This window comes from Cyrtonyx montezumae, unplaced genomic scaffold (genome assembly GCF_038088225.1).
Source record: "Cyrtonyx montezumae isolate F1298 unplaced genomic scaffold, pur_monq_1.0 scaffold_0, whole genome shotgun sequence".
Classification (NCBI taxonomy): domain Eukaryota; kingdom Metazoa; phylum Chordata; class Aves; order Galliformes; family Odontophoridae; genus Cyrtonyx; species Cyrtonyx montezumae.
In genome coordinates, this window is record NW_027071824.1 from 34,261,194 (window position 1) to 34,280,808 (window position 19,615).

A 19,615-nucleotide genomic window follows, 5' to 3' on the forward strand; every position below is an offset into this window, starting at 1 on the left:
GAGCAGAACTCTAACTCTGTAGGCCATGCTATTCTCTTTAAGATGGTCTGAATTTGCATCAGTTTCACCAAAACGTATATTGTTTTCTGTGCTGGTTTAGCTTCTTCCAGCTCCTTATTTCCAGTCCCATGCAATGCCTCACTTTTGCCACCATTCCTGTTTGTGTGCTCACTTGATAAACTCAGCAGGACAACTGGTCTTGATTGAAAGCAATAACAACAACAACAAAAACTCCCTGTTCTTCCTTTCCCAGGCAATGACTGGGCAAAAAGTTGTACATGCAGGAGGAGGAAAATGAGACAATATTACATAAGCCAGTATTGTTGTTGAAATATATGTTTATAAAAGTATAGCCTCATTTGGAACTATGAAGTATCAGTAAAGCTACTGTAGATGCAATAGCTAATCAGATTGAGCCTGCACAGCCACATCAGCCTGCCTTCTTTCTCAGCCTGTCCTCAACCATTTTTTCATGACTTCCTAGTGACATAAACCTATTGCCCTTTTTGTTGGCTTCAATTTCTGCTGACTTAACACAGCAGCAGTTCAGCCTAGAGTCACAAAAACACCAGAGCTGGTGCAGGGGAGGGTGAGTTGGGAAGGCCGTAAGTGAGACACTGGTCTCATTTTTGTAGGTCCCGTTGTTTGTGTGATTGTGTTTCACTGCCAAGACAAAAGAAAAAAAAAGACCTCTTCCCAAAAATGTTCATTTAAAATTTGTATAAATTTGACTTTGTCTTGCCTACATTGCCTATTTCTCTGCTCACTCTGCAGCTGGAATTACAATATGCTGTGCCTTTTGAATATTGTCAGTGAGCAGCATTTGTACAAGTCTGGTTTATGAAAATCTAAACAAAGTGCAACTGCTGAGCCTGCTTGTGAGTTCTCTCTAATGGAAAGCATTCCCTTCTTCAGTGTCAAGTATCCAAGGGAATCACAGTCCCTCATTAAGTTCAAACTTGCTGAAGCCTCATACCTAGGTCACTTCAAAAGTAATGCCTTCAATTTATTTCCATGGAAACCACACCAGCTACAAAAAGAATAACAACACTATTTGGTAGAACAGATTCTCATATACAAAACACTATTTTTCAACAGTCACCATCATTAGCGATACATTTTTGCCAGCAATGAAGTAGAGCTTGCATGCTGTGCTCATAGAAAATCTATTTCAGCTTCTATGATGGTATTGTTGCTAGAAAAATATTGCCTATGCAGTCCATCTTTCATTAGCTTGAAAGAATAGAAGCAAGAAGATGCCAAATCCCAGCAGTATGACAAATGTGGTAGGACAGTACATCCAGGAACAGCAGTGAGCTCCACAGTCTTCAAACTGGTATGGGTCCTGGCACTATCGTGTTGCAAGAAGGTTGTCGTCTTCTCTGATCTGACTGGAAGTTTGAGCCTTCAGCTTAGTCAGTGTCGTGATGTAACATTCAGAGTTGATAGTTCGTCTGGGTTCCAGGAAATCCAGAAGGATCACCCCTTTCTTATCCCAAAAGACAATGCACATCACTTTGCATGCTGAGGAGTACATCTTGAACTTTGATGCAGATTTCGTGTGGTGTCACGCCATAGACTGTCATTCTGAATCTGGTTAATAGTGGTGACATGAAACTGTCACCTTCAGACTTGTATTAGTTCAATAGGTCCTGACAAACTTGCATATGGCGTTCTTTCTGTTCCTGTGTATTTGTGAATGCAAAGTTTACCATGTTGCAGCCCTCATTTTCAGCGCATTTAGACTGATATTCAGCTCTGTACATAGTTCCGAGGTTGTAACCTGCCAACTTGTACAGATGAATTGTTCCAAGATGCTCCCAATTTCATGGCATGACAGCTATGCATGACTGTCTGGCATGTGGCTTGTCTTCCACATTGCTGTTGCCGCTGCTAAAATGCTCCACCCACTGCTGCATTGTACTCACATACACACTTTGGTCTCCATCATTGTTCAGGAAATGTTGATGGGTGCTGTTTTTTCTGCGTGGAGGAATTCAACAACACACCTTTGCTTCATATGCACTTCAGCATCAGATGCCATTTTATCAAACTGCCCCCTGTTGCCATCTGTTGCATGGCAACAAAATGTAACAGAATATTGGAGTCAATAAGGGTTAACCTCTATTGCCATACCACCAGCATCTGCCTCTGATGTCACAGGCCAGCATAATAAAATAGGAGGCATTGCTTTCAGAGTATGGGTGAAGATGTTATGAACGACAGCATGCTGTACGTATCCGTCTTGACAGTCACCATCCAAACTTGTCTAGGCTGACCTGTTAAACTGATTCTAATTCACTTGCTTTTGATTCAACCTCACTGTTAAATACCAAGGGCAACTGGAATCTCAGCAAGTGTTTAGGAAGTGGAGCTCAGCATTTAAGCAGAGTCCTGTGTTACAGATGAGAAGCTGAGTCATTTATTTTTTCTTTTGTGTTGTTAACTTCTTTCATCCCTAAGTTGTACTTTATTGCTGTCTTCAGATCTAGGAGTGTCAAGGATTAATGTCTAACATGTGGCTGATCCACAGAAGTTGGAGGATGCTGAAAGCCAAGCCTGGTGTAAATTGTGACTGAAATTTTTACTGGCAGCCTTCACAATATGTTTTCCAGTTACTCCAAGGCAAGAAGTGACAAGTGCCTACTGACAGGCAGTTGGCAAAGCACTGGAAAATGTGCCTTTTTCACAATTGAATTGCCATTCTGCTCAGCCAGCAGTTTTTTTTGGTTTTTTTTTGGGTGGGGGATAGTTTCCTAGGGAAAATAGCTTAATGTAGTTTGCAAAGAGATGAAGGGTGTGGGATTCTTTATGTTTTCAGGAGGCATGTCCCATATGGGAGAGAGCAGAGGAAGAACGCAAAGCAGCAGCAGTTAGACTGAATTTATTTTGGTTGCTAATGTTTCAAATGTCTTGCTAAGAACAAAGATTTCCTCAGAGAAGGGCATCTTGAATTGCACCAATGAACAGTGGGGGCTAGATTACAGAACCCATTCTAACTTGTCACCCTTCAGGTGTCACGAGGACAAAGTTTCTTGCAATCTTTGTTTATTCTTGTATGTACATTGGCAGCCTTGCTAAGAAGGAAAAGCAAATACCAACAAACGAAGACAAAAAAATAAGTCAACAAAACCAAATCAATCAATCAAACAACAGCAGCAACAAAAAGGGAAACCATTCTAACTTCATTGACACAGAATGCAGTTAGCTACTCCATGTGATGAATCTGGTGCTCTGCTCAGGAGGAGGTCATTGTTTCTGACCTTAACGCATCCAACATCATCAGCGTTTCTTACATCACCTCTTTGCTGCTCTTTCTTCCCTCTGTGCGGGCTAAAAGTAGTGAAACAATGTAAAACTCCAAATTCTTTTCTCCATCAGTCAGATTCTGCTGTGATTCTCTGTTAAGGCAAACAGAAGGGATGAACTGTTGTTTATTTTTGTCAGTGAATATGGAGTCACCAAGTTATGTTTAAAGGATAAAATAGGAAGAGAAATAAACTTCCTTGTGTCACTGTGTCAGAAATTAATATAGTAGGCAACTCAGCAGATTGCCCCATCTGTCTCTTGATCTCATGAAGGTGTTTCAGCTGAGGGGAGGAGTTGAAAATCAGAAGAAAAGTGAAGCACGAATGTTTTTTGAATCCTAAACCAAACTCCTGAACTTTACTTTTCATGCTTGAACTACACGCTTGACATTTGCTTTCTTTACTGCTCCTAAAGAGTACATCCCATGCTATGCTGTATTACAGAGGATGCTCTATTAGCCAAGGTTGGGTCTGATGCTGTCTTTCCCAGTACAGTATGACAAGGAAGTAAGGAGGGTTATTGCAAATAGTTGGTGCTGTTTCGGTAGTTGGCCCATCTTTTTAATGCTGCAATGGTCATGCATCTTAATGGTATAAAGTTAGGTAGAAGCAGTAAAATTTTAAAAGCTAAATAATTGACTCTTTACTGCACTAGTGCTCTTGTTAGAGTAAACTGATGTTGCTGGTTGCTTTATCTATCTGCCCAGTGCATACAAAGTTGTATTTTGAAAGTATCCATTTTATGTACTCTTGGAGCAGACTTTGTAGAACAAGTTTACAAGCCACTTTACCAAAATAGTGTGTTTAATTTACTAAGTGAATAGTCTTCAGTAGACTTTTGAATGTCATCGAGCACTTCAATCTATTTTCTTAGTAGTTTTTTTCCAAAAAAGGAAATAAAGCCCAAATACTTGTGCTAAGATTCTTTTGGCACAATTACAGCATGTGATATATTACATTTAAACCTTCAGCTCCAAGATTTATTTCTAATTTTTTTGTTGCTGCCACTAGAAAGAGAATCCATGCTGTGTCCCTCTGAAGAACTTTAATTTTTATGATTCCATCCAGTTTTTACATTGCATTATTCTATCTCTGACTTCTTCAGTCCTTACTTTCACAAGAAGCAAAAAGTTGTGCCACTACATTCAAGCATTTTGCTGTTTGAACAAATATGTTTTTTAGTTTAAGCATGTTTTTTTTTAGTTTAAGCATGTTAACGCAAGGCTAATGTTTGCTGATATGAGGTGCTTGACAGCATTATCAGAGTGGGTGTTACTGACCTACTCTGATGCCTGTGTGTTATGTGCCAGATAAGAGGCATTCAGAACTCTACAATGCTTTTTCTGACCCCATTTGTAGTGCAGCTGCCCAAGTAGCTGTGCTAGCACAACTGCAGCAGTGGGTTGTGGGGAAGGAAGGTAATGCCATGACAGTAGTGCTGTAAGGCTCCAAAGATCCTGGTCTAAATTGCACAAGGCATAGTGGTACCACAATCTACAAATAAAGAGATCTTTACTTCCAGAAGATCTGTAGGAAGACTTGTCCTTGGGTCTTCTTTCTTGCTCAGTAACTGACAAGGAGCGAGCTGCCCACTGTATGGTGTGCCACCACTAGCACGTGTTCAGTGAGCTCTGGCAATAACTGATCTTTTGGTCAAAGTACTGTTAAGCATGTCAAGTCACATGCCATGCATGCCTCTTGTTGGCAATTCCATCTTGGACTTGAAGCATTGTGGCTCCAGGTATGTAATCTCAGTCTCTGTGCCTGCATACATAATCCCATTCTTTTCGGTTTTAGTTTATAATCTTTCCTGGGAGGGCATGGACTATTTCACTGTTGCTTATGGGAAAATGCCGAGTGGAAGATACCAAGCACTACAGTTACAGGATCTTTCAGGTGATAGGGCTTTTGCAGAGCCGCAGCAGATGACTGAACATAAATGCACATCAGGAATTCACTGATATGCTGTCATAATATTTTAAGGGTGTGTAAGCTTAACACTCTTCTCCATTAGTCACATTCATAAATTAAAAGTATGGATTGTACAACTGTTGAGGCCTATCCATTATTATTCATCCCAGGACTTGTTCTCTCAAGGTGAAAATAAATAGGAAAGCACCATTATTCATTCAGAAAATAGATGGAAAACTCAGTTCCTAGAAAATAAAATACTGTCCTACTGAGGAGAAACTGATGACTTTGCAACTTCTATGCTGTTGTGTTTTCCTTCCCTCCTTAAGCTAGCGATCTCACCTCACTTGAAAATGCTCAACTTCTAAGAAGCAAATAAGCAGCTCTTTGTTATTCTGTTACCTGCTGGTTGAATCGCTTTTCTTTATAAGAAGAAAAGAGCCAGAGGTTAAAAAATGCGAACAGTAAAACATCATATGTGCAAAGATATTCTCTTAATTCATCACTTAGCAAAGGAAATAAAGGCAGGCTCCCTAGCTAACAGAATTATTTTTGCTTAGGGTTATTTGGCAGAAAATCCATCATTCTCTCTCTGTTTATGAGTATTTCATATTGGCTTATACCCTTTAGCAAGGGTCAGCAGGGCATAATATGCATACAGAGTTCAAGTCCCATTTCAAAGGCTGAATTTTAATTTTAGTGGGTGGTTTATTTTTAATACCTTTTGAAAATTCAAGCTGTTTATTAGATTTTTGTTTGTTTTAATGGCTCTGATACTGAAATCTAATGTTCTTTTTATGGACTACTTGAGTAGGAATTAGGTTTGTTCAAATGTTTCCATCATGTCAGTCTAACTTTTATATATATATATATATTTTATTTTCAGAGTCTTTTTGAATCTGCAGGCAGGGAATATTTGTTTTCTGAGAGCTTTTATAATTAAATTGTTAACAGTGTACAAGCACGGAGGGGGGGAATGTTTATTTCTGTGTGTGTATTTTCTGAACTCTTAACTTAATCTTCAAGGCTCCAGAAAAATCAATGCAAATGTGAAACTTGATAAGAACATAAATGTGTATTTCCATTTTTTATTATGGCAGTTATAGTTGGCACTGTTTCAATATAACCTACTGCATGTTTCTATTTAACAGCATTGTTGGTTTTTTTTCCATATGAATATGCACACTAAGTGTTAATACATATTTCAGAAAGAACTTTTGGAGCAGAACTCAGAAGTGTCTTTTTTTTTCTTGTTCTGTGCTACTCTTTGTACCAGTCCAAATGAAATAACATTATGGTCTGGGGAAAGGAATCAGATATCCCTTCAGATGGTCGTGGAAGAAAAATGCACATAAAAATTCTATTTGCAAGTGTTTTGTTTTGCCTTTTGATTTTTATGAATATTTTTATATTTATTCTATGATAAGACACAATATAGAAGAAAAATACAGTGATTTCTCAAAGTATGCTGACTTCAGATTCTTGTTTTTAATATTCAAACAACTAACAATATATGCTGTTCCATGCTGAGAATTTCTAAATAGTTTTAATTGAAAACAGTGTTTCTCTCTGAAAACAGAAACTAGGCTTGCTTACACGTCTGATCTTATGCCCTAAAAGAAAGAGCATTAAAAATATCACACGTTCACTTCTAGGGAAATTTATTTCTAAACCATTTCTAAATATTTAATTAGATTGCATGTAATACTAGGTATATATGGCTATTGTGATTTGTTAATGGGGAGGAGTGTTGATTTGGTAAATACCCAAAGTGCTTTTGAAGGTCAGATATTGACAGGATTTGAATGCATTCAGTGTCTGTGCTACGACTGTATAAAATATCCTATATGGTATATCAGTTTGCTGCTCTGACCTTGTCATTATGGATATTATATTTTCTGTTTTATGTAAATGCTATGTAACTAATTTGATTTGATGGAGAGAATAGATTGGATTCAAATGCAGGAAGAGAAAATATGGGTTACAACTATTTTTAAACTTTGAGCGGCCTGTCTTTATATGCTGCGTCTTTCTGTAGGTCTCTTTATACTTGTTTTCTATGCTGACAGTTTTATTGAAGTTGACAAACTCAAACTTCTTAACTTTGCTTCCTGCAGTAATAAGACCCATGCTTGTAATGTATCTCCAGCTCTGACTGCAACCTCCAAGTGAGAGTGAAGTGTCAGGGACAGAGCAGATGCTTTACATGCATGAGGATGCTGAATCTATCTACTACATCTCAAGCAGAGCTCCCAAGAGGCTGAATAACAGCTTCATAAATCAAGGGTTGCAAGTTCAGCTTTTTCTGCAGCCAATTAGAAATTTGGTGTAGGACTGGGGGCCCTTTGCTGGCACAAGCAGTGAAAAAGCACAAAAATATGGGGGAGGGTCGAGTATAAAAGAGCATCTGGGATGACAAGATGATGGGCAATTAAGAAGAGGAACTGAAAAAAAAAAAAGTATATTAATAAATTATAACGTTCACCAAAGAAGGATCCACTGGTAATGTTCAAGTATTTAAAAAATGATACTGGTTAGGTTGCAATAGGAATTTTGTTGCCTTGATTACATGAATTGTGGTTAAGTAGAGAAATTAACATTAGGCACTAAACAAATGGCTTAGCTGTGAGTAAGAGAAAGGATTTGACTTGTAAACTAGTAGAATTATAGTTTGGTTTCAGTTTTTTGTTCTTGTTCTGTTTTTGTTTTCAGTTGGGAAATCTATATGGAAGCATTCTTCTCCATATGAGATTTTTAGGTGTGAGACCTTAGCACTGTCACTCTCCTCAGTCTGTGACTCTTTCTATAAGATAGATTACATGCATGCACACACATATGGTTCAACAGACACAATTACTTTCCACGGCAATTTTAACCAGCTGAGTCCATTTCCCTCATCCAAAAATTCCAAATGATTATTAATGTTTGACACAATCCATCAATCTTATACTTTGAGGAGAGATTCAAATGCTGGTCTAGTACAATTTCTTTTAAAAACTTTGGAAATTAAAACCAAGCTAATGCTTATCTGCAAAAGATGTAGGAGGGCTTACATCTGAAAAACTTCCATGGGATCTAGAATTGTTTCTGCTGCATTTATCATGAATGTGGATATTTCACAAAGTTTTTTGCAGCACAGTGGGCTTACATCACTGGCTCTTTACCCTCGTCTGCTCCTGTCTGGCTTATGTTGCATCTTCTCGCTGCCAGGCATTTTTTTCCCATCTCCTAAATACCACTACTAGAAGTATATGGTGCTTTATCTCTCTGGACAGTTGTTCTGGTAATCTTAAGTTCTGTATGTGTTTGAAACACATACTGTACTCTTGGTGAAATTTCCACCAGCGAAGAGCTCTTCTGCTAAGCTCTCTATATGGCCTTCTGTAGTAACTTAACTTAAAGCCCTTGTACTGGATGTTGCACTGGCTCATTTTTTCACCTAGACAAACTGCTGGAAGTTGCCCCTCTTCATGAATTTCTAAACTGTGGCTCAGTAGTCTTGGCAAGAACAGTGTTGATGGCATCCCTTCCCAGGCCTGTCATGAGAGGAGAAAGTTCTGTCTTCTAGCAGAGAATAAGTGAAATAATAAAAATAAAATAAAAAAATAATCAGAATTAAGAACAGAACTAGTCACTCCTCCTAGGAGGTGGATTCACTGGATGTGTGTGCTGATAATACCCAAGTCATGGACACAATTATTAGCATAGGAAACAGTCACTCCTGGGATTTTAGAAGAGCAGTGAGGAAAGCACGTGGTTTAGTAAGGAATCCACGGGACTGGAGGAGCTGTAACAAAGTGGCAGCCCAAGGCAAATAGTTGCCTGTGTTATGAGGTAGGTTTACACTGAAGTGATTGATGACTGGACCCCTAGCATGCCTCGGGTGATTGCACCTAGTGACAGCGGCATTGATCATTCTGATCTGGCTGTTCTCTTTGTTGCGTGGCATCCACTTCAGCCAGCACTATTCCCTGCTATCCCTGAGCAGGCACATTTGGATTAGCACCAGGATGAGGAGGAGTGTATGTTGGCCGGTGAGGTGATTACCTGACCTTGCTCTACCTGGAAGGCACGTGGAAGTGTGGCAGTAGTTAGCTAAGTGGATTTTGTCTCTGAGTTGCAACAGGCTTTGAGGATTCCTATAGTAGCTGCAAAATATTGTGTATTCATCCTTTGCTGCCTTGATCATCACTCACAGCCTGATTGTGTTTCTGTTGCTGTTTAGAAAACACATGATCTTCCAAGCCATGTGTTGATGTGTTATGCTATCTGGAGAACGAGCTTGTTTTCTTCTCCTCTGTCCTGCTTTATGAATCAGCACAATGTAAGTGCTAGGACAGGTGTTAATTCATAGCCCTTTGAAATGGGTAGAACGATTCCAGGGCTCTCTGCCTGCCACTTGAAGTGAGCATTTTCCTGATGCTTATAATGCAGGGTGTGTTTCAAGTGTGTTTTCTGTAACCCTTCCTGGGGAAGCAGGAGGAGCCAAAATCCTCAACAGAGAGCAGATGATTAGAGACGTATCTGGAGCTGGAGTTTAAGCCAAATGCATCTTTTAAAAGTGAGAGCAGATGATAGTCTTGTGGTAGGATATGCAGGGAAACAGTCGAGTTGTGATGAAACTTTGGGTAGTATTGCAGGTGATGTAAGTTAATACACTTCTTAGAGCTTGAGAATTGTAAAAGAATGGTCTTAAATGCAGATCTATCAGTGCTGCTAATTATTCCTTCCATGCAACTCCATATAAATAATACAAAAAAAAAAAAAAAAAAGAAAAGAAAAGTGGTGAGGTTTTAATTTTGTCATTACCAGAAGGCTAATAATTCTTTGCCAAAGGCCATGATGATCTCTTAAGGATGAGGTAATCTAATTACTTTATTCCTATGTCGTTAATTGTACTCCACGTTAGAAACATGGTCATCTGTCATATGAGCAAAAGGATGCTCTGCTTTCTCAAAAGAAACATGTTATGAATGGTGAAAGGCTACAACCTAAAACTCATAGTTCTTTTGTTTGAATTTGCCTGGGTCGTACTGTTACATTCATGGCCATGAAAAACGAAGGTTAGGAAATGGGGATTTGTTTAAATTTGATAAGTATATTCAGTAGGCATTCTATAGCACATATACAGGAGCAAATGCAACCTTTGAGTAATGGGTCTTTGCATGACTGTAGGACATAGAAGTTATTAAAAAAGTGGGTGTGAAACCAACCATACTGAGCAGAGGGACTTGGAGAAACATGAAGCCACATGCAGCTCTCTGTATTTATATTAGAATGAATTGTTTCTGGTTATAAAACATCTTCAACTTCTTTTTAATCTCCAGAAATAAATCTAAATAATGAGCTCATTACTAGTGAGCTGTGAGAAGACAGCAAATTTTACATTCGGAACATTTAAAGAGCATGGTTTGACAAGATGGCAAGCAACAAATTAACAGTTTGGCACTGTTGAAGTGGGGCTTTCCCTCCCTTCCTACCCTGGCTTCTGTTGCTTGTTTGAACATGTTCAGACACTTGTCTTGTCTCTTGTGAGCTGATTCAAATCTAACCTAGTGGGAAAATAAACTGTTACTTTTGTTTTGTTTGTTTGTTTTCTGGTTAACAAATCCAACAGTTTATCTTCCATTTAAATACATGCCAACGACCTGTGGGAAATACAGACAGTGGGGAGGGGAGGAGGGCAGGAGAGTTGCAAGGGAGCAGGAATGCCCCCTTTCAGCAAGACAGGGCATGCATTCAGTTCAGCTACAGTGTCAGACCATGCCCTAAATTGGTGTGGTGTAGGTAGGAGTCACTGCTGCTGCACTTCTGTGTATTTTCAAGAGAGGGAGGAGGCATGTGAAGCTGGGAGGATGTGCAGAGCATACTTTATATCACACAGTGCCACTCCTCTCAGCTCTTGGATTTTTCAGTTTTGATTTTTTGCCCCCTGAAATTTAAATTCAGCACATGCAGCATACATGTGTAAGCACGCCTGTAAAACCCACAAATAAGAATTGTGTGGTTAATTGTGAGAGAATCAAGATTTAAGAAAACCCTTTGGCAATCTGACTTGCAGGAAATAAAGTGAACTTTCTGCTAGTTTTCTGTCTGTAGCCTGGGAATAATCTGCACAAGTTATTATATGTATTCATTTGTCTAATTACAGGATGCATTTGTAAAGTACTGTTACCATCAATTGATTCTTAAAATGACCAACCATAAGAGGTTGTGCTATAGCTTTTAGTTCTCATTTAATGCCATTCTGCATTTAAATGTTAAAATTCAACTTTTTTTTTTTCTGGGGGGGGGGGGGAAGAAACGTTTCTGAGTAGAAGCTTGAAAGAGGATGTAAGGGGGTCCCAAGGGAGTGGACTATTAGCTTGAGAGTATTCCTGAAGCCAAGCACCCTGTGTGGTGTTTGCTCTCAGGAGGAAGTGACAGAGAACGCCTATCCATTGGGAAAAGCATCTTTTGGAGGAAGGCAGCACAAGTTAAACTTCTGCCACCACAGTGTAGTGTGGCAGAGCACTTGAACGTAAATCTTTGTTTTCAGCTGATATATTTTGGCTTTATAAAGAAGTCAAAAATTTTACAGATTTTTTTCTTATTTACTCCAGAGAAATTTTTATCAGCAAAGTTCTCTCTGCCAGAGCCTGAGAATTGTAGCTTGCAGGTAAGCGTGGGGCAAGGAAGCAGACATTTCTAGTGTCTCCTTCTGTAGGTGGACTGCTGTCCATATGCCATTGCAGAAACATCCACGCAGAATCTTGAGTGAATGGTAATCTAATATTGAACGCAACCTAACTGTCATTTCATCTGCTTTCAGAGAACAAATTTCATTTTGCTCAGGGCTTCCTGCTCAGAGCTGTTAGACTGTGATGCTTTTGACATGAGATGCTCAAACTCCCATATCTGCTGGTTCACTCTAAGATCTGTTCCCTTTTTTCCTAGGCCTCACTGAGACAGTGAGCAAAAGAACAGCATATAACTGTAAGAGTCAAGTGAAGCTGTTTTCTTCCTGAAAAAATGCTCAACCTTAACATAGGCATCTGCAGTTTTCTGCTATGATGGATTTTGTGTCCAGTGGTAGTAGGGGGAAGTGTCAGTGTTATGTACCATCAGAGAATGTATCAGAATTAAAATCAACAGGAAAGCCAGGGGCGGAGTGTAAGAAAGGGAAAAATACCTATTCCTTTCCAAAATCAGTCATAATAATTTCAGTTCACATCAGATAAATTGCCAATCAGAATGAAGACACATCTGGTTTATTCATCCCTAGCTATACTAACAAAAATATGATATCCTGTTAGATAAGTCACAGATCATCCTGGTTTATTTTGGCAGTTACATACCTTGGTATTTTTCACTTAAACAAGAACGTATCGGTACAGTAAAACAAGCATGCCTTGAGCTCCAGGTTCACAGTTCATGTGCTTCTGTGACTTTGAACTCTTCTTTTCCTGAGTTTGCCAGCAGACAGCTGCACCAGAACAAATATGTTTACATGTGGGGAGTAAATGGCAGCTAGCAGCTCAGAGTTTCCATTTCCTTTTACATTGTTCAGGAATTCACTCTCAGTTTTTGTCCTAAAGCTTCACCTCATGTGTATGCATCTGACTTGGCCCTTTACAGTACAAATGTTTTATTTTGACATTGATTTGTTGATAGAAAGTGCTGACTAGGGAGAAGCTACTTTTGCTAGAAATTAGTCTCAATTAACATGAAATTTAATTGTCAATGAACTAATCTTAAAAAAGGAAAAATATAAATTCAGAAATCACTTCCTGTAAGGGTTTTAAGCAGTGTGTAGAAGTGAGGCTAATGTAGGACTGCTTTGTTTGTTTATAATGCTATATATGTATTTCTAGGGGGAGAAAAAAATTACATATTTTTATTAAGCATGACTGTGAAATCTAATTAGCTGCTTAAGCCATGACACTGAGTATTTAAGCTATTGTCATGCATAGGTGATAAAATATTCCCAGATGTGCTCAGCATGGTGGTAATTCCATCAAGGGGTTATGATAATTACAAACAAGAAACAAAACCATCAGAATGATTTGTTCATTTGCCTGAGCCCTAAAGTGGAATTAGAGACTTCAACCAACAGTATCAATCGTGCAGAGAGGAAATCCTTGCTCTGACTTTGTGCTGCCCCCCAGACTTCATCTCTTTTGTCTGGTTCCACACTTATGAGATTTTACTTCCCTTTTCATACCTAATTTGGATGTTACAGGCTCTTGTTGTGAGTGAAAGCTGTGGGTTATTGGTTTTCTTGGTAGCTGAACTGGGTCAAGTAGATATTGTGTAAGTGTTTTGTAGAAAGCTCTGTAGCAGTTGCGTGTTGCATTTTGCATATGGTTACTTTGAACAAAGATCCCTTGAGTTACTCTGTGAGAATGAGCTCAGCTTTTGGTCACCCTCATGCAGATCTCCTACTAGGAGGAATGACTTGAACTTACTGCATGATCTTGATTGAATTTATTTCTGATGTTTATTTCTGGTTGAATTTATTTCTAAGGATGTGTAGGTGTATGTATTAATTGCTAGATTTGACCTATGGCCCATGATGAAAAATAACCTACTGGTAGTGTACTTCCAATACCTCTAATTTTAATTTTTGTCATTCTAATGTTTGTTATGATACCTATGCACTTTGTGACCATGTAGTGAGATGGTCTGAGGAGCTGTAAACACTGAAAATTATATTCTCGGAAATTAATTTTTTAGTACTATTTAGATCACTGTCCAGACTTAGTGCGAGGAGGAGATTTGCAAGAGAAGGCAAGACTTGAGACCTTAACAGCCCTGACCTTCATTGGTTATTTTTCATTGGGATTGCTATTTCAGGCAAGCACTGAACTGCAAATACCTGTCTTTTTTTCTGAGCTTGCTGAAGGTGAATCTTTTACCTCTTTTCTTTCATCCCAATTACTGTGCTTGTGGTGAAGAAATCAAAGCAAGCAATTCATTCATGCCAGCATCTCTATCTCTGTGACAAGTGTCCTGCAGGACAGCAGCCTGAACAGCAGAGCTTTAGGAGGACTTCAGAAGATAGGGCAGTGAAATGCTGATGCTTGGGTGACTGGGATGTGTTGCCCAGAGTGAAGTGGGGGCTCCAAACCCACTTCACTTGATTCAACCATTGCAATTGTTGAGATAACTGTGCTCCTAATTGTCTGATGTATTTTGAGAAGTACATAGAAGAGACTATCATTCTTAAAGGCAGTTATGAAATAATTAAAAACAGCAACCAACCCTGTTCAGACATGTAGTAGGAGTTGCATCATAAACTTCCCTTTAGATGAAGAACAACTTATCAAATTTATGCTTCTGCTGAGGTTCCCGAAATCTTAATCAGTACACACACAGACTGTAATTACCTCATCTTGAAAAATCATATACAATAAATGATAACAGGAACAAAAGAACACGTGTTTTGCTTTGCATGCCTCTTCTTTCATTAAAAATCATTAGCCGTTTTATCTCATAAACCCTGGATGTAGACTAGTTTGACAGTCCATATTTGTTTTTCATTGTTGCTTTAATTTGAAAGCAGGAAACAATCTGAAAGTAATTGTATTAAGTGTTTCAGCACAGATTTTAAAATGTAATAACTTGGCGTATCACTCCATCTTCTCTCTATTCTTCAGAGGAAATAAAATGGACTTTGCAGCTTTAATCCAGGCAGCTTTTATACTGCATCCTGTTTCCTTCCTCGCATTTGAGAAAGCACTGACTTTTCTCTCCAAATTGAGAAATCTTATTCACAGTAGTTGTTTTGATGGTTTTGCTGAACACCCATGTAGTGTTCATTTTTCCAGTGTTGGGTTGTTCGTGTACATCAAGTTTAGGCAAGTCTGCATTTTGCCCTCCATATCAAAGGAAAGCATCGTGATATATATGTAGAGCTAAGCAGGTAAGTGTCTTGGTGTTTGCCCCAGCTTCTGGGTCTGTGTGAAGGGAATCTGCACCTCCTTGGAGCCCCAAGGTTCTACATTTGCCATTCTGGCAATGCCTACTTTTCCCCCTCTGAAAGGGAGGGAAAGGGGAATCCCAAATCTAAGGAAAATTGGCACTTGGAAAAGCTTGTCATGGAAAGGATTAAGTCCCTGGAAACTTTGCTTGGAAATCTTAGGAGGCTGCTGCGTGTATATGCTGACAACATCTGTAAGAGACAAATTATTTTCCCACTCTCTCAAGTACTTGGTAGTTTATCTGTTGTTTATATTAAAGATGGATTGTGCTTATATATTCCTGACAGAGCTCTCATTAATCACCTTGTGCTGTGTAGGAGAATGGAGTAGAAGAATGGAGGTTGCTGGAAAGTAGGCGTGATCACTGGCTCTGCTTTTAATAGGACTTCTCCTTACATTAGCTTTGTCCTTGAGAATCATTGTGTTTGTGTAACCCCTTTTGTTATTGTTGATGTTGCTTCTGTTTGATGTGTCTGTTTTTTTCAGGGCTACTCAGAAAAAGATAATACACTTAGTACTGATGTTGGGGGATATTGATGATGACACTTGCTGTCTTACTGTCTCAGAAGTTTCCTGCTTCCCCCATGCCCACTGCCCTGCTCTCTGGCTCTTGCTTCCTCGGAACAGAGCTGTGCAGGCCCTTGTTTCAGCCTGTGCCAAGCAAAGGGCTGGAAAGGGCTGGTGATGTGAGGACAAATGTGCTAAGGCTGGGACTTAGAAAAGCCCATCAGCTACCAGCAGAGACTTTCTTCCACAGCAGCACTACTGATTTGGAAGCTGCTCCTCCTCCTCTGTGGCCTGCTGAAAGCTTCCAGTCCTTTGTTCAGGCAGTTCCTTGTGATTCCCTTCAAAGCATGAGAGTCCAAACTGCTGGAGTGAGTTAAGTAAAAAAGGGGGAGAGGCTGAAGAGAATTAACTGAGTTTTGCAGGCTGGCTGGGGTTTAGGTTTATGAGGACACATTAGTGGCTCTGTTTGGAGTCAGGTCCAAGAGCCTCTGGAGCACACTACTTTACCACCCTGGCCTGATTGTTAGAAAGCCCCATCACACCTTCTAGATGCATGCTTTGATCTCATCTCCTCAGTGTCCTAGTGGGAAATGGTTACACTTGGAAAATTTTCAGGCAATAGGAAATCTAATTCCTTGAATTTCTGAATTGCTGTATGCTTACATTTTCCTAATAAGAACAACTTTTTTGGATCTCAAAAGAGCCAATTGAAGTAATTGGTATTTGAGAAACCAGAGTAAATTTGCTCTGAAGAGGCTGTCATTTAATGCAGATTATCTTCTCTTTTATCTCTGTTTCTACTAAAAAATACTTTGCTTGGCATATCCTAATTCTGCACAGATTTTTTTCCTGTCATACTAAATTAACATCTGGCAGCTCATTATTGCAAAGTCCTATTAGAGAATTCACATTTTAATAATGTCTCCAAGACTGAGACATGACTGTAGATGCTGGTTTGTGTTTATAATTAAACATCCATTCCACTAAAGAAAGAGATGACCAAAAGTTCAGCAAATCCAGTGGAATTTAGGTCCATTCATTGGGGTTGGAAGCATATTTTCAGGGAAATCAATGGAGAAGAAATAGTAATAGATAGAATATAGTAATAGAATAGAATAGTGTAAGGAAGTCAAATGTATGAATTTTCAAACATTTTAAATAAATCTAATTATACAGAAATAGCTGCTTTGGTGAACTAGATATTTTGTGAAAGATTTTGATTCAAACTAAATTAGATTGCTTGTATTTTTTGCCCCATGTGACTACTTTTGATGGCATATTGCGCATATCAAGAATAAGAGATATAAAGAACTATTCTCATCTCAGAAATAATCAGACTCAGTAATGTAAATAGAGCTCTATTTGAAAGTTTATCCAAAAATGAATACTGGTGTATAGTTAAAAGCACTGGAGGAATACTTCTACATTATGATACAATGTTTAACCAAAAGCATGTTTTATGTGTGGTTTCGTTTTGTTTTTAATGTTTAACAGTAACTGAAGCTGGCTTTGGTGCTGACATTGGGATGGAGAAATTCTTCAACATCAAATGCAGAGCCTCTGGCTTGGTTCCCAGTGTGGTTGTACTTGTTGCTACAGTGAGGGCTTTGAAGATGCATGGAGGTGGGCCAAATGTAAGTTTTTGCACCCTTCTTTGAAGACAAAATCATTGATAAGGCTTGAAATATGTGAAATATCTTGATTTTAAAAAATAAGGGGATAGTTTGTGGAGATCTATTTAGATATAGTCTCCAAGTTAGCTTGTCATATAGTTGTTTCCTTGAAAGGCGTAAATAAAAGAGAAGGAATGAAAGTTCTGAAGATGTACTACATCTGAAAAGCTAGAAGTTTGGTTGTATGGAGGGGGAAAAAAAGGAATAAAATGCATATATTTTCTTTTCCTTGCACAATGATATAGCATTTCTAAGTGCACTGAAGTAGTTACAAGATGGAAGGTTGGCAGCTGAGGAGGAATAAGGAAGAGAGTTCAGTCTGCAGTATGTGAACGGAAGTAGGGAATGTTGTTAATGAAGGTTTTGAGATTTCTTTTACTGCAATCATGGGAACTCATTCTATCCTTTTATCTGCTCAAAGGATGCTGTAACTGAAGCAAGTGTGTACAAGTGTTCTCCCAGTGTGCCCAAAGTCACCAGTGTATCAATTTTTGCTCTTTAAGCCAAAGAGACACTTGTATAGATTACTGGCTCTAGAAGTACTCCTAGGTCTTACAATTAAAATGAACTCTGCTAGCCAAACAGACAGACGCTAAACTCTTGAAAATACTGTTCTGCTCAGCAGCATGCAAGAGGGTGATGCTTCTAGGAAAACAATCTTACTGAGTAAAAATACTACAACTACCTTCCCAGTTACAGAACTGTGGACTGTCGTCTTTCTTATAGCAAATGCTCTTATAGAATAGAGCTTTTCCTTTTTCAGTTTTTAAAGTTGACATAACTATATAGCTTCCTATTATTTTAGACCACTTACTTCTAATGCAAATTTTATTTTAAAATAAATATTTAAGTATTTTTTCTTGATTTTATACTTGGGGGAGCATTTCTTGTGCTTTATCGTTCAGTTTGGCAAATACTTTACTTAGATGACTTTTTAGTGATCTCTAATTTTGAACTGTATCTTTAGAGGTTACGTAATGCATCATAGAGGCACCCAGAGTGACAGATACTTTAACAGGAGCTTAACTGTAAAGTGGATCAAGACCAATGCCTGGAACAAAAGTGGTGAAGTCCAATTTATTTGGCTCCACTCATACTCTGTATCTGTATACCTTTTACTTTTCAGCAAAATAAGTTACTTACATGCAATGTCTTGCTAGCGTCAGTAATTACAGCACACTCAGAGATGATGTTCCTCTTCAGATTGTCCATGTTTGTTATTCCTTTAGCCAGCTGTTAGATGCTGCTTTCCATCGTCTTTGCATTGCTGGTGAATTATTAAGCATGTAGAACAGGGTTCATTATGTTCTCTAACAAATCTTCTGCAACTAGTTGCTGAGTCTTGCTGCTTAGACACAACAGGGAGTTTTGCTACTCTCATTGTATCAGTGTAACTTTTATTAAAATAGAGGTTGCAGTCAAACTATGACATTTGTGTAATGTTTGTACTTCCAGGTGGTATAGAAAATAAGCAAAAGTGCACTTCTGACTGTTTAAGTTACAATGTTTTATTATATCTAAGATGACTTCAATTACCATTCCAGGTAACTGCTGGTGCCCCTCTGAAGAAAGAATACACAGAAGAGGTAAGAGGAGCTTTTATAAAGTTTTTGGAGAAGCTGGGTGGTGTGCAACCTCAGGTTTGGCAATAGCATGCTCTACTATTAACATTCAATAAATACCTTTAATGGGCATTGCCAGCAACTAAAGATATCTAAACTTCCCCCACACACGTGGTGTTATTCCTCTTGTGTGTGCTGTGTGTGTCACTGCATGGTAGATTGTACTGAGGAACTGAACCAGCTGAAATACAACTTTTCAGAAAATTTTCCAAGACCATTAAGTTTTCAGATTCAATTTTCTGATCAACTCTTCATCATATAGCCTTAAGCATTTCTGGCATTCATGGAGGTACAAGTGCCAACTGGCACAGGGGTCAAAGACACTCCCTGAAATTCATGGCAGCTTAGCATGTTCATTAAACAGCAGGTTTAATATGACCTTGGAGGTCACTCTTCAAACAAAAGTGGATTCTTCAGGTTTGTTTTCTTTATCTCTTTGTTGTCCTCTGGTATTTCAACATCTCCACCCTTGTGACCAGTTTTGGCAACGCGATTGTCCATGGTGCTTCTAGGAATCTCCTTCAGGGAAGTCTTTGGTCAGAGTAGAAGGGGAAAAGAAATAGGCCTATGTGAACTTGCTCACAGACTGCTTTTTGGTATCATTTGTATCAACAGTCATGAATTGCTCTGTC

General features: G+C 38.8%; 1 protein-coding gene across 1 annotated transcript in view; it reads left to right on the forward strand.

The window, feature by feature from the left end:
- The window catches only part of MTHFD1L (methylenetetrahydrofolate dehydrogenase (NADP+ dependent) 1 like), a 135,980-nt gene that overhangs the window by 61,038 nt on the left and 55,327 nt on the right, over window positions 1–19,615 (forward strand). The window contains exons 21-22 of the mRNA XM_065732137.1: window positions 17,183–17,322; window positions 18,906–18,947. Coding sequence (XP_065588209.1) covers window positions 17,183–17,322; window positions 18,906–18,947 — 182 coding nt within the window. The remainder of the gene's footprint in view (window positions 1–17,182; window positions 17,323–18,905; window positions 18,948–19,615) is intronic.